The 16594-nt window shown below is 34.2% G+C and overlaps 2 protein-coding genes across 2 annotated transcripts; both read left to right on the top strand.

Annotated features, from left to right (window-relative positions):
• The first annotated feature begins 324 nt into the window (after positions 1-324).
• Positions 325-1638, top strand: LOC134283259 (uncharacterized). The gene has a single exon (XM_062765702.1). The coding sequence runs from the start codon at positions 325-327 to the stop codon at positions 1636-1638; it is 1314 nt and encodes a 437-aa protein (XP_062621686.1).
• Positions 1639-8243: 6605 nt separating this feature from the next.
• Positions 8244-10373, top strand: LOC134283258 (uncharacterized). The gene has a single exon (XM_062765701.1). The coding sequence runs from the start codon at positions 8244-8246 to the stop codon at positions 10371-10373; it is 2130 nt and encodes a 709-aa protein (XP_062621685.1).
• The last annotated feature ends 6221 nt before the right edge of the window (positions 10374-16594 follow it).

Here is a 16594-nt window from a genome sequence, read left to right as displayed (position 1 = left end):
ACTATATAATCAAAAGAGCCCGCCCTCACACCACAACCCTTGACCCTGGGGCCATAAAATTCATAATTTGGTAGAGGCGCTCTTGCTCATCATAATTATGCACTATGAATTAGACACGTGACTTATGGCCGGGTAGTCATGAATTTCTGAGCTCCGACGTTTTTGACCTTAAGTGTGTTCTTCTGGATCGGGGATTAAAGATATGTGTAGCCAGACCTAAAGAGTAATGATTACCATTTCTTAAAGGAAAAAACTGGAGTTTTTGGCAAGTTTTTTAGTGATTTATTTGTGTTTTCTTTTTGCCCCTTTTTGAACAATAGAATTATGAGTTCCAGTCGTGAGCAGATGTCAGTACAAAAAAGGAACAGTGGACACGGTCAGCCTACTCCGGACTCCAGCACTAGCGGTATATCTTTTGTTCCTCAATTCATGCCGCCGTTCACGCCTGAGTTACTCGGTGCAATGCAGACCCTACCGAACTTGCAGATAAGCCTGGGGGAAATAACGGAATCTTTAAAGGCAATTAAAGGCTTAACACAAGATATAAGTAATATAAGGAAAGATCTATGGGAGGAAGATGGATTTGATTTTCGTATATGTCATGTTGCTCAACAACAGGAGGAGAACATCGACAATATTCAGATGCTTCAGCAGGAAAACAAAATGTTAAGAGAAGATGTCAACATGTTAAAATCAGTTGTCATTAATTTAGACAGAACAGTCAGAAAACAGCGATCTGAAATTACAGATTTAAAGTCAAGGTCAATGAATCAGAATATTCTTATTCACAATCTACCAGAAGAGGAAGATGAGGAAAATTTATTTGAGAAAATCCCCCGTCTCATAAAGGAGCATTTTGGAGTGGACACTTCCTTCGCAAACATTCATAGAAATGGGCCAAAAACTTCAGGTAAACCACGAATTATTACTGGCAGACTTTCAAAATTCAGTGATAAAGAAAAAATTCTCCAAGCGCAAAGAGAACTAAACAAAAGAGAGCGGGAAGCCTCTGACCAGACGGATCAGACTGCAGAACCAAAGTCACCCGAAAGAACCTTTTACGTCACGCCACAGAGACCAATAGAAGTCGCGGAAAACCGAAAGAAACTTCAGGAAATAAATGATCAGTACTGGAAAGAGAAAGTGAAGACACGATTCGTAGGAGACAAGCTAGTATTTCCTAATGGAAATGTGTACAGAGACAAAGTATTGAAACCAAAGCCAGAAAATATACTAGATATTACCAAAGCAGATAAGGAAAAGCTTCAGCAGATTCCTATGTCTACCATTGATTGCTCAGACGAAGGAAATACTTTCAAAGCAGCCGCAGCAACAACAGATACATACAACCAGGTTAGAAACTTTTACAAAAAAATTGTTATAGACCCATCATACGCAACGGCAGAACACAATATTTTAGTGTATCGTTTCAAAGATGGTAATGGCGCAATCCACGAGGGTCACAACGATGACGGTGAGTACGGTGCAGGAAGGCGGCTTATTCAAATTCTACGATCGATGAATGTTACAAACATGACATGCGTGATTTCCAGATTCTATGGGAAACATTTGGGCTTTCGCAGGTTTCAAATCATGGAAAACTTGATGGCAGACATTGTTCTTGAACATAGTGGCTAATTATGTACTCAGGTCAGGTAATCAGTATATTGGAACTTTCGTGCTCAATGTAATGAGGTGTATTAATAGTTAACCATCGTTAACATGGTCAGCAAATTATATGTAATATATGTAATGTATTTATTTCCTTCTTATCAAAAGAACTGGTTGCATAGTAAAATGTGTAGCGGTTGTTTTTTTCATCAATGATTATTATTATATATACTTACGTATTTAAAATTAATGTCTAAATTGAAAATTGAGTAAATTTTCACTCCCATTTCTAATATTTAACAATACGGAATTTTCAGATCCGTTGTGTTTTGATTCTAAAATTTGTCACCGCTTTTCCTTTCCGGTATCGAACCCGATTCAAGATGATAATCACATTTTGGGTTAAAACTTAAGGTACTCTGAATAAAAATGAACTATCCATTTTTGTACATAAGCTGTATGTTTTTTTGTTTGTGTTTTTGTTATAAACCTGGCTCTTGTTAAAAAGGATTTTTTTGTTTACTTGCAACTGCATTGGTATAGACAATGTTTATTGCATTCCTTTTTTTTTATGGTGAGCTTGTGTTGATGTACTATAACGAAATGGAATTAGATTATGTCTTTTAATATATCTATTATATCTCTGAATGTAAGGGGATTGCGTTTACTTAGTAAAAGAAGATGCTTGTTTACATGGTTTAAAGAAAAATTTCCTGATCATTTTATTTATTTACAAGAAACACATTCTACTGAGCTAGATCAACAAATATTGAAAACTGATTGGGAATCTGATATAATTTTTTGCCATGGAGAATCAAATAACAAAGGAGTAGCAATTTTATGTCCACATAATATAGATTATAAAATAATTGAAAAAACAAGTGACAAAATTGGCAGATTTTTAAAAGTATCCATTTTAATAGATGATTCAAAATTTACATTGATAAATGTGTATGCTCCAACAAAAGATAACTCAGCTGAACAAGTTGAATTTTTAGAATTTTTGTTGACTCATTTAGATGAAGAGAGTGAGAAGAATTTGATATTAGGTGGTGACTTCAATATTACCTTAAATCCTTCCATAGACAAACAGGGTGGAAGCATTGAAGGAAAATCAAGATATAGGGATAATCTAATTGCTGCAATGGAAGACCTAAATTTAATTGATATTTGGAGAGAAAAAAATCCTGAAAGAAAACTGTTTACATTTTTGCGAAAAAACCCAATTATTTTGTCAAGATTAGATTTTTTCTTGATTCCATCTTTTTTGGTACCTTTTGGAACTGCAAGTATTAAACCATCGATAAAAATAGATCATAGTGTTATAATCATAACTTTGAAAGGGAAAATATTTGTGGATAGAGGCCCTGGTTTTTGGAAATTCAATGTATCCTTACTACAAGATGAGATATTTTTAGAGAAAATAAAAGAAATAATTGTACAGTTAAAAGAAAAATACACTAGATTAGAAAATAAACAGTTAAAATGGGACACAATTAAATGTGAACTAAGGGGTTTTATTGTAAAGTATTCAAATCTTAAAGCACGTAGAAATCGAGAGAATGAAGAATGTCTAACTAAGAAATTAGAGGAACAAAATGTAAAAATAGCAACAGACCCAACTGAAGAAAATGTAAACATATATGATAAAATAAAAGAAGAGTTGGAAATAATAAATGATAACAAAACCAAAGGAACTATATTAAGATCTCAGGCCAAATGGCATGAAGAAGGGGAAAAATGCACAAATTTTTTCTTATCTCTGGAAAAAAGAAATTATAGAAATAAATGTATTTCAACATTAAATATAAATGACAATATGGTACAATGTAAAAATGAAATATTAGAAGAGGAGATGAAATTTTACAAGAAATTATATACATCTGACTTGGATTTTAATGAATATAAAGAAAATCTTGGTTATTTTTTGAATAATTCTAACATTCCAAAACTTAAAGCTGAGGAATCCCTTTCATGTGAAGGCCCAATTACATATAAAGAATGTGAAAATATTTTGAAAACATTCAAACATAATAAAACACCTGGGGCAGATGGGTTTCAAATGGAATTTTATGAGTATTTTTGGAAAGAGATATCAGAACTAGTTATAGATAGCATAAATGAAAGCACTAAAAAACAGGCCCTCTCTGTTGACCAAAGAAAGGGAATAATAACTTTAGTTCCAAAGAAAGATAAGGATAGAACTTTGTTAAAAAATTGGAGACCAATATCTCTTCTAAATTTTGATTATAAAATATTATCAAAGGCATTGGCAAAGAGAATGAAAACTTATTTACCTCATCTAATAGATTCTGACCAAACTGGATATCTAGAAAATAGATTTATAGGAGAAAATATCAGAACAATCTCTTATCTTATAAACTATACTAGTATCAAGAATATCCCTGGATTAATTCTTTTAGTAGATTTTGAAAAGGCATTTGATACAGTAGAATGGTGTTTCATTGATAAAGCTTTAGAAATATTTGGTTTTGGTGAAAGTTTTAGGCATTGGGTTCAAATCCTGTATACAGATATATCTAGTACTGTCATAAACAATGGATATGCAACATCTTTTTTCAAATTAAGTAGAGGGGTAAGACAAGGATGCCCTTTATCACCGTACTTGTTTATTTTATGTGTTGAATTGCTTGCAATAGCTATAAGAGCAAATAAAAATATACGCGGCATAAAAATAGGGGAGACCGAATTTAAGATTAGCCAGTTAGCAGACGACACTACATGTTTTCTAAGTGATGAAAAATCAGGAATTGAAATATTAAATGTTATTCAAAATTTTAAGCATTGTTCTGGATTGAAAATTAATCTGAATAAGACTGAAGCAATTTGGATAGGAAAGAATAAAAACTTCAAACCAGGAATTCTGCCAGTAAAATGGTCAAAAGGTGAATTTTTTACCCTTGGAATTTGGTTTAGTTCAAGTGGGGAACAAAAAGTTCTTTCTAAAAACTTAAATACAAAACTAGATGAACTAAAAGCAACTTTGAATTTATGGAAAATGAGGAACTTAACACTTATTGGCAAAATTCTAATAGTAAAAACTTTAGCAATATCTAAAATAGTATATCAAGCACAAGTACTTCCACTTCCCCCACAAATGATAAAGGAAGTGTCTAAAGAACTGAATAAGTTCATATGGAATAATGAAAAACCAAAGGTTAAAAGTTCAGTATCTTGCCAAAAAATTAATAAGGGTGGATTGAAAGTTCCTAATTTTGAAGCACAAATGAAATCATTAAAACTTGGTTGGGTTAGAAGGATATTTAGTAATACAAACGCAAGATGGAGAAGTACAATTCAATATTATCTGAAGGATATAGTATTAAATGACTTTATAATTAGCAGAGGTTGCTTAAATAGCCTATATACAGACTTATCATTACCACAGTTTTACAGAGAAATTTTTGAAACATGGACACAACTAAGATGTAAGGATATTGATATTGAACCAAAAATTTTTAAAGAAGCTCTTTGGTTCAATGATAACATTAAAATCAATAATGAAACTGTGTTCTGGAAAAAATGGTACACAAAAGGAATCTTATATATTGGAGATATTTTAGGTGATAAATATGATTTTTTAAGTCATGAGGAATTAGGTAAACATTATAACTTAAATGTATCTTTTTTTGATTACTTTTGTTTAAGGAATGCCATTCCATATCACTGGCGAAAATACTTAAGGCAAAACAAAAAAGTTTTAATCAATAGAGATTCTTTGATCTTAAGATTCAATGATAAAATAAGTCCATTGTCAAAATTATCTTGTAAAGACTTTTACTGGATTATAATAGAAAGTCTAAATGAAGTACCAACATGTGTACAAAAATGGGAGAAAATATTTAACACAAACTTTTCACCTGCAGACTTAGAAAAAAATTTTATGCTACCTTTTGTGTGTTCTAATGAAACATCATTACAGTCTTTTCAATATAAGCTAACTCATAGATTTTTATCACATAATAAACTACTTTTTTAAATGAAAATTCAAACTTCAGCACAATGTTTATTTTGTAAAAAAGAAGATACTTTAGAACACAAATTTTATTATTGCACTTTTGTTGCAACTTTTTGGAACCATTAGTAGTATAAGGGGTCTAGATAGGGGAGGATTCTGATTGGCTGAGAGAAATCATGTGATCAGTTCTGAGGTTGAGGGGATAAATGGGTCAACTGAGTGGAGTTCTAACCCTAACCTCTTATCCCCTAACCCTAACCCTAACCCCCTAACCCCTAACTAACCCTAACCCCCTAGCCCTAACCCTAACCCCCTAACCCTAACCTAACCTAACCCTAACCCTAACTAACCCTATCCCCCCTTAGCCCTAACTAACCCTAACCCCCTAACCCCTAACCCTAACTATCCCTATCCCCCTTAGCCCTAACCCCCTAGCCCTAACTAAGCCTAACCCTAACCCTAACCCCCTAACTAACCCTAACCTATTCCCCTTAAATACGGGGTGTGTTTACATTGGTACGTTGGTACTACGTTTTTGTTTTTATGCTGACTGCACAGGTAAAAATGCGCCGTGTGCAAAAAAAAAAAAAATATGCTGACTATACAGGTAAATACTTGGCAGCGAGCCAAGTTTGTTTAGAGCCGTGTGCAAAAAATATGCTGACTACACAGGTAAATACTTGGCACTGAGCCAAGTTTGTTTAGGGCCGTGTGCAAAAATACGTTTTACCTACGTTTTCCTTATATTTACCTGTTTGCATCCTCTATAAAGTGCCGTGTGCAAAAAAAAAAAATATGCTTACCTATGCATTATGACGTCATCCACTGTATATAAATACGGTTTTCTCCGACTTTGGGTTCATTTTACTCTCAGAGCCATCACCTGATAGACATGGATTCTACTAGAGAAAAACAGGTACAGCCTCGACGAACATTGAAACGAAAAAGTACCGAGAGAGAAATAGATTTACCACCTAAACCCATTTCGGAGTATTATCACATGAGACTAGCTGAAAAATGGACCTCTCCAAAATTTAAAGCGCATGAAAATAGATATGTCGTTCATTTCGATGAATTTCCAGAAGAAGAAGAAACCACAGCTTTCCTTCTACGATTATTCAGACACATGTTACAGGACTTCAAATCGAAAATGCAGTGTGATCCTAACGATTACCTCCGCCTGAACATACGTCACCCATCTTTGGATTCAGACATTTCTTATGGGTTTATGCAATGTAAAGATTTAAACGAAGACGTCATTTTTAAAGAAATAGATCGTGTGCAACAATCCAAAAAGGAGTTCAAAATCGGCGACGGCTCCACGGAATTCGATCTGTTACACATCGAGAATCCCCAGGGGAGTGGTGGAGACAGAACCAAACATCTACAACTGGATAAAGAAACTTTCAAGAAAAATAAACGAGCCATCGTTCGGATCGACAATCCCCATGATAAATTTTGTTTGGCTAGAGCCATCGTCGTCACTCGATTACACAGTCAGAAACCCGATCATCCAGACCCGGAATGGGAAAAACGATGGCTCCGTATGCGGAAGGGAGATAAGGAATCCTTAGACCAGAAACGAGAAGCCATAGCCCTCATGGAACAGGCCGGATGTGATATTACTCAAGCTTGTGGAAATGCAGAGTGGCCGAAATTACAAGAGGTATTAGCTCCTCAGTATCGTCTGAAAATATTTCAGTTCAAATCTACTTCGACTAAACTCTGTTTAGAGCGCATCTTCAAAGGCTGGGGAGATGGAACTTGTTTGAACATTTTGTTAGACAACCGTCATTGCGATGCCATCATATCCATGCCGGGAGTAACGGGGAACCCCTATTACTGTGATCATTGCGACGTGGGGTACAGGAATGTCACAGACCATCGGTCCAAATGCCCTCATCGCTGTCCCTATTGTTTAGGACATCACCCTAAATGTCCCGATGAAGGGATCAAGATTAAATGCCGGGAATGCCATGGAATGTTTAAGAACAGGACCTGCTACGAAGATCATTTAAAACCTCATGGTAAGAAGACCAGCACTACTGTGTGCAATTTAATGGGATTATGCGAGAAGTGTCAGTCCTGGATGCCTAAGAAATTATTTCCTCATCACAAATGCGGAGATCAGAAACAGTGTAAGATCTGTAAGAAAATCGTCGATGCCGATCATCGGTGCTACGTACAACTGAAGCCCAAGAAGAAGAAGAAGGGAAAAGGCACCTTAGAGTTTACCATTTATTTCGATTTCGAATGCACTCAGGAATCGGGCATTCACGTCCCTAATCTGTGTGTGGCACATCGCGTCTGTCAACATTGCGATGGTTTAGACATAGACCAACCTTGTCCTCATTGTCAACACATGGGACCCCGTCAGCACCTATTTCAAGGCCCAGACACCTTAAAGAAGTTCATGGACTGGTTATTTCAACCCACTACAGGTACTAAGAATTCCACTTTAGTACACGACGGGGCCATCGTCATCGCCCATAACTTCAAAGGATACGACGGACAATTCATTTTGAATTACATAGTGCATTCTTCTCCCCTGAAACCTAGCGTGATCATGAACGGGAGTAAGATCTTGTCCATGGAAATATGTGGACTCAAATTCATCGACTCGTATAGTTTCTTAACCTTTCCTTTGGCCAAGATGCCCTCCGCTTTCGATTTGAACGAAATGAAGAAAGGTTATTTCCCTCACTTTTTTAATACGGAACAGAACCAGAATTACGTGGGACCTTATCCACCGGCAGCTTTCTACAATCCTGACGAAATGACTACCAGTGGACGAAAAGCTTTTTACGAATGGTACGACCAACAGAGGGGAAAAGTGTTTGATTTCCAGAAAGAGTTTGTAGGGTATTGTGTCTCGGACGTCGACATTTTACACAAATGCTGTGCACGGTTTAGAAGCACCCTCAAGAAGTTGGTCAACGTGGACCCTTTCCAGGAATCCATCACGTTTGCCAATGCTGCTAATTTAGCCTACCGTCGAAATTTCATGCCTAAAGACAGCATTGCCATCATTCCGAACCTCGGGTATGAACCGGCACGACAATATTCGGCCAAAGCCTGTCGATGGCTCACCTGGATGAGTCATCAGAATGGATGTCACATACGACATGCCAGAAACGGAGGCGAAGTCCCGATCGGAAATTATACCATCGACGGATACCAGGAAGCGACTCGTACCGTCTACGAATTTTACGGATGTTATTGGCACGGATGCCCCACTTGCTATCCCAGTTTACAGACGGAAACTCATCCTCACCGGACCCAATTTACTTACCAACAATTACACGAGAAAACTCTCAGAAGGACTGCGGATTTAGAGGACATGGGGTACAACGTGTGTAGTATCTGGGAGCACGATTTCGATCAACAAGTGCAACAAGATGAGACTTTACAGCAATTTGTACGAGATCTAGACATTCCGGATCCTTTGAAACCTCGAGAAGCCCTGTACGGAGGCCGGACCAATGCCACTAAATTATATTGTGAAGAAGGGGACATGAGATACGTGGACGTGTGTTCCTTATACCCTTACGTGTTGAAACACAGACCTTTTCCCTTAGGGCATCCCGAGATCATCACAGACGACTTCCAGGACGTGAGAAGTTATTTCGGTCTCATTCACTGTCGGGTCTTACCACCCCGAGGCCTCTTTCACCCCGTATTACCTTATCGGACGGGAGGTAAGTTATTATTTCCCTTATGTCGCACCTGTGCCCAACAACAAGACTCTACGTCTCAACACCCATGTCAACACACCGATCGGGAACGTAGTCTCACGGGTACTTGGGTGACGTGCGAATTACATAAAGCCTTGGACATGGGGTATACCTTAGAGCAAACTTACGAAGTGTGGCATTTCAAAGAACGCAGTCAAGACTTATTTAAAGACTACATCGATACCTTCCTCAAGATCAAACAGGAAGCGTCCGGATTTCCCTCCGAATGTAAGACCTCAGAACAAGAACAAGATTACATTCGAGAAGTGTTATACAAAGAAGGAGTCATGATGGATAGGATCAGTATCAAGAAGAATCCAGTGTTAAGAACCATTGCTAAACTCTTTTTAAATTGTCTGTGGGGAAAATTTGCTCAACGATTGTTATTACCCAAAGTCAGATACTTGGACGAAGTAGAGGAATTACATCAACTCTTACAAAATTCGACGGTCGACATCAAGGGTGTGCGACTCTTAGTCAATAAAGAAGATTCCATTGAAGACAAGATGCTAGTGAATTTTCAAGACAAACAGGAATTCGTCGAAGAATGTCCCTTTGGAAACGTGATCCTAGCTTGTTTTACCACCGCCTATGCTCGCTTACATCTCTACGAGACTTTACGACCTTTAGAAGAACGGGGCCTTTATTTCGATACGGACAGTATCATTTACCAACATAAGGAAGGAGCTTTTAATCCTACTTTGGGCAATAGTTTAGGAGAATGGACCGACGAATTAGACGGGGATCACATCACTAAATTCATGTCGGCAGGTCCTAAAAATTATGCTTTCCGGACGGACAAAGGAACCGAGGTTCATAAATGCAAAGGGGTCACTCTCAACCATCGAACCTCTCAGTTGGTGTGCCTAAACACTTTACAAAAAATGCTCAAGGGAGAAATAGAGGAAGTAAAAGTCCCCTATCCCAGCAAAATCCAGAGGACCCGTGATAATGAGGTGGTGAACAAACCTTCAGAGAAAACAGTGAGAATTGTATATGACAAGAGACAAATTGTAGAGAATTATAACACTTTACCTTATGGTTATTGATATGTTTGTTTGTTTGTTTGTTACAAATAAAAAATTGAATGTTTTATGTGTTGTTTCTTCTTCTCTATAAAAAAGATATTCTTATTTTTTAAAAAATGAAAGAAGATTTCTGTGTTCACTATAAATAAAAGGTCAGAACTCAAATTTGGTGTTTTCTATTATTAAAGCAATCAGACCTAGATTTTTTTTTTTCAGTGATAAAAGAATGAGATTATTGAATTATTTCTAATTCAAAATTCTCTATTGTTTTTTTTTTTCCTCTGCAAGTTAAAAATAGATACTCCAGTCTCTATATAAAAAGGAGACCTACAAAATCCTAGAGATCATTTCTGATCTGAGTGAGGGACAGAGCACATCATGGAATTTTTAAGTTCAGAGTATCGTTGGAAAATAGTAGAACCTGAAGGGACAAGTCACAAGGGAGAATGGATGAAAAACAAAGAGGCATGTATTCAAGATTTCTTTGATCAGAATCCAGGACAAACAGGTCACCATGAAATCTACCTGTATAAGAGATTCAAGTTACCTGATTCCATAGGGGACAGCATCCTGATCTTAGCAGTACCCAGACAGCCCAAGTATCAGGAATTCAAATGGAAAATCAATTACGTCTTGCCTCACCAGAGAGAGGGACCCGAAAGCACTTTGTTTCAAGGGGAATGGATAGAAAAACCTAAAGATTGTATTAAAGATTATGATAAGAAAGTGGGCCCCCTAAAAAGATACGATATCATGAACTGTGGTAACCGTTGTGAAACACACTATTTGTACATGAGGAGATCCTTCCCCATACAAAAAGAAGAACTGAAGAAAAGTTTTGAATGTTTATTATTTTAATGTTCTTGTTGTTATGAATAAAAAAATAAAAGAAAAAAACCCAAAAATTCTAGTATTGTTTTTCCCTATAAACACACAACTAAGCGCTCTCTCTATACATTAGGTTTTGTAAGGATGACGTCACAATCACGGATTTGAATCGCTGCCAAGTATTTACCTGTGTAGTCAGCATATTTCTTTGCACACGGCGCTAGTATTACCTGTGTAGTCAGCATAAAAAACCTAGGTCTATCGTTATATGTTTTGCACACCGCTCTTACAGTAAAGGTATATATATATAAAGCGGAGCTTTGTTCAAGAGGTATATAACAAACAACTCTCTCTCATTCTGAAAAATTACACGGAACAAGTCAGACGTGTTTTTCCCAAAGATGCAGTATCGTTGGTATTGTGAGAGTCCCATTAGTCAGTGTATGTACATGCAAGGAGACTGGATGAAAACTAAAATAGGAGCCATCATGGATTTCTATGAAAATCATCCAGGCTATTCCCTGGACAATGTGTGGTTGGAAAAAAGAATGAAAATCCCACCTCTAACAGGATCTAGAGTGAGAGTGAAAATCAACCAACATTATCAGCAATACAAATGGGTTACTTGTACTCAAAGGAATCTTCTGACACCCATCAACAACATTCGGAATGAAAGTTCATGGTTCTCGGACATTGGAGATTGTCTGAAATATTATATCAAGATGGAGAAAAAAGGACTGACGTTTCCACCTCATTATTGTCCTACAGAGTACGTGTATTGTCGCATCCCTTTTTCCCAGATTAAAGACTCGATGGAAAAGAAAGGACATTTGTTGACGCGACTGATTGAGGACCGATCATCAGAAGAAGAAATAGAAGTGTAAATCATTGAATAAATTTTAGAATTTTTTTTAAAAAAAAAAAAGTGTTGTTATAAATAGAAGGGGTCACAGGTCCTGTATTTTTGTTGCTAAAGTATCTCACTAAAGTATCTCACTGAACATGGTGATCCATTTTAAACAGGTATAATTTTTTTTTACTTCTTCAATTTTAAGGTATATAAGGTCAAAAGGATTCAATTTCACATGAACACAGTTCAAAGAAAATAAGTCTGTCTAACATAAAACAGGAAAAAAAAAAAGCCATAATTTTTTTCTAAAAGGTGTTGTTTTTATTGAGATTGTGCTAGTGGTTACAGAAAACTTAAGGAGAGAATAGCCTATTATTTTATTTATTCAATTGGAGTGGTACAAGTCAAAACATATAGTAAACAAAAATAAGATTAAGAATGCAAACCTGCATGGCTTTTCAGTTTTACTCCCTGTTTATGTATGGCTGAGGTTTATATATATATTATACCATTATTTAATGATTTGCCATAAAAAATGCAAGACTTTAAATGATCTGTATTCAGTTTTATACAGTTTACCTATTAGACAGCCTGGTAATCAAAAGGAAAAATTTAAATGTTCAAATTAAAAAAGAAACTTTTAGAAAATAAATTAATTTTATTAATTTAATTCATTTGATAATTTATGTTTAAACTTTAAAATTCAGGTTTTCCTTGGACAAAAGAAAGGGATTCAACCCCCCTCCCCTCTACCCTTGGGTGTGGGGTAAGAGTAACTTTACGCCATTCTCTTTTCATAAAAACATTATTTATACATCATAGCCATTATCTACATGAAATGTCATGAGTTATAAAGGAAAAAAGGGTTCTTCCAATGTTCCTCAATTTAAAATGTGTATATATAGTTTTAAAATATTATAACTACTCGGAAAATGTATGGATCTTTTGTCTTTACCATCCCTTATAACAGAGATTCTTCAAAATTGCATGAAGAATTTCATGAGTTTAAAACTTATGATAAGAGCATTTCCTTAGATTAACAAGTGTATGGTTGATAGCTAATGCTGAATCATTATATTTTGATATTTATGAATATTCAAGAGTGCATAATATTGAAATTCTAAATATGTATAGGTCAGGCAGTTTGTCTTTGAATTCAGTTGGAAATTTTGATCATCAGAAAATTTATTTTACTGTAATAAAATCAGTAATTTTAGATAAACATTAAGAAGATTACACAAACACTGTAATTCCAACACTTTGGTTTTACAAATATGAAAAGTTTGAATGACTAAGGATCAATCGTAATGACATAAAAGACATGGCATACCAAATGAATATCAAAAATACTCAGTCCTCAAGATTGAAAGTTTTTAAAGATTGGAAGCCTGAGAGTCTGAAATCCTAAAAGGCTGAAATCTCAATCTCAAGATTTAATATACATATTGTGTTTTGAAGGATTAAAAGTCAGTATATGATTTGCTTGTAAAATTCTTTTTAAAAATATAGGAGCACATTCAGTGACATATTATAGAAAGAGTGGGAGATTTTATAACTAATTTCTTACAAATAAACAAAACACTCTGAGATTCTTATAATGAAGTTTTACTGTAGCAGAAATACATTAACCTTTAACCTGAAAAGTCAATATTGAGGTGTTAAGATATTCATAGACAACAATGGTATCGCAAAAAGTGTGCTGATCTTTGATCTGATAATCAAAATATATGAAGCTTGTTTAATTAACCTATTCATGAAGTTTGATGAATATTAACCAAACTATTGTCCAATTAAACAAGATGTCCACATCTCTTTGACCTTTTGACTTAAAACATAATAAGGTCATTTGTTTACCTTTGTGTAACTTGGATGATTATCTTGTATAATGTATTTTGAATATATTAACAAGACACAATCTAATCTGAGTAAAGAAGAAACCTGGAAAAGCTTTTATTCCTTTGTATGAACAAATTAATTGATGTCATGCAGATAACCAGAATATCAGAACAATCTTATGATTCTAAAATAAAAAAGTTCTCATTATAATAGTTAGAAACCATTGCTCTACCTGTCAAAACACAAAAACTTGAATGTCAACTCAACAAAGTAAGGTTCCTTTTCTTCAAAAGGTAAAATTCTGATGCATTGGGTGAGTGTTTGTTACTTTATACCTAATAAAGAAATTTTTTTCCTCCATGTTGACTGTATGGATTAAGAACTAATGATATAATTGAATCAAACTTATTTCTTTCGTGTCATTCTTAATGTCATAGTACCTATCATTCATATTATGTACAAGTTTCAATCCTAATAGATGAATCCACATTTTGTTTTTATTTCACATCCCTTGGCAACCATATTTGAGGGAAACTCAAAATTATCTATTCATGTTAATTTCTGGTGTATATCTTCTATCATCTGACATAATTGATTAATTTCCTGTATTTTTATTGCCAAGGTTAGGGTTATCCACACATAGAAAGAAATCAGAAAATGAACACAGTGAAATTATTGTAACAAAACCTTAAAGCTTGATACATAAAAAAAAAAGAAACATTGTTTTCATTCCTTTGGATTGACCCTGAATAGAGATACCATTTACTTTTTGGCAAATGTAAACTATATACTGCATGACTAAACATGGTTTGTATATTGAAATATGAAATGGTTTCTTTAAGGGTAAAATCATAATACTCTAACTGTCCTAGTGAGAATTATGCTCAATCAACTTTGTGAAATATTCCCAACTTCCAATGGTTCTTATTTACATTAAAAAAAACTGACTCATATAAAATTGTTTGTTTTCTTTTTATTTTACAAGAAATAACATGCTGACAGTGAATCTAATCATTTTTTAAAACTGGTTAAATTAATGTTTACAATTGTCTTAAAATACTCAAATGTAAGTTTATTTCATACAGAAATACCTTAAATGTATAGACTGATTGTACTTATAAAATAAATATATAGATTAAACCCTTTGTAGTAAAAACATTTTTAACCTCATTTTCTTGCCTATTCTCTCATACATTTTCTAATTTGAGTATTCTCAAATTATTGATTACATGAACAAACAAATTTAAGACAAAACCACAATATATGCTGAATACCCTGAAATGAAATGGTTACATATGTAAGATGTGTAACATATCATGTACAACTTTTAACAATAAGTACTAAAGTTATGAGAAATTCAAAATTTAAAATTGTATCCTAACATTTATCTTTTGCATAAATACATTTTTTGTGGATATGTTTGACAAAATCAACTTGCATATGTGTTACACATCTTACATATGTAACCATTTCATTTCAGGGCATTCAGCATATATTGTGGTTTTGTCTTAAATTTGTTTGTTCATGTAATCAATAATTTGAGAATACTCAACTCAAATTAGGAAATATATGAGAGAATAAACAAGAAAATCAGGTTAAAAAAATGTTTTTTACTACAAAGGGTTTAATCTATATATTTATTTTATAAGTACAATCAGTCTATACATTTAAGGTATTGGTTTATGAAATAAACTTACATATGAACATTGTAAGACAATTGTAATCATTAGTTTAACCAGTTTTTTTTTAAAAAAATAAATAGATTCACTGTCAGCATGTTATTTCTTGTAAAATAAAAAGAAAACAAACAATTTTATTTGAGTCAGGTTTTTTTTAATGTAAATAAGAACCATTGGAAGTTGGGAATATTTCACAAAGTTAATTAATTTATACAAAATTTGTTATAATTCTCACTAGGACAGTTAGAGTATTAATGATTTTCCCTTTTGGAAGAAACCATTTCATATTTCAATATACAAACCATGTTTAGTCATGCAGTATATAGTTTACATTTGCCAAAATATAAACCTGGTATCTCTATTCAGGGTCAATCCAAAGGTCAAAAAGGAATGAAAAAAAAAATTCTCTTTTTTTATGTATCAAACTTTAAGGTTTTGTTACAATAAATTCACTGTATTCATTTTTTGTTTCTTTCTATGTGTGAATAGCTCTGATTTAGGCAATCAAAGCAAATGATTAATCAAATATGAAGGTATACACAAGATAGAAGATATGGAAATAACCAGTAAATTAACATGGACAGAGAATTTTGAGTTTCCCTCAAATATGGCTACCAAGTGATGTGAAATAAAAACAAAATGTGGATTCATCTATTAGGATTGTACATAATATGAATGATGGACACTATGACATTAAGAATGACATGAAAGAAATAAGTTTGATTCAATTATATGAACAGCTCTTAATCCATATACAGTCAAAATGGAGGAAAAAAATTCTTTATTAGGCATAAAGGAACAAACACTCACCCAATGCATCAAAATTTTACTTTTTGAAGAAAAGTAACCCTACCTGCTTTGTTGAGTTGACATTCAAGTTTTTTTGTTTTGACAGGTACACAATGGTTTCCTTGACTATATAATGAGAACTTTTTATTTTAGAGTCATAAGATTGTCCTGATATTTTGGTTATCTGCATGACATCAATTAATTTGTTCATACAAAGGAATAAAAGCTTTTCCAGGTTTCTTCTTTACTCAGATTAGATT

The sequence above is a fragment of the Saccostrea cucullata genome, unplaced genomic scaffold (assembly GCF_032062105.1).
Source record: "Saccostrea cucullata isolate Sc308-1 unplaced genomic scaffold, CSIRO_AGI_Scuc_v1 ctg5372, whole genome shotgun sequence".
NCBI lineage: Eukaryota > Metazoa > Mollusca > Bivalvia > Ostreida > Ostreidae > Saccostrea > Saccostrea cuccullata.
This window is presented reverse-complemented; position numbering and strand designations above follow the sequence as displayed.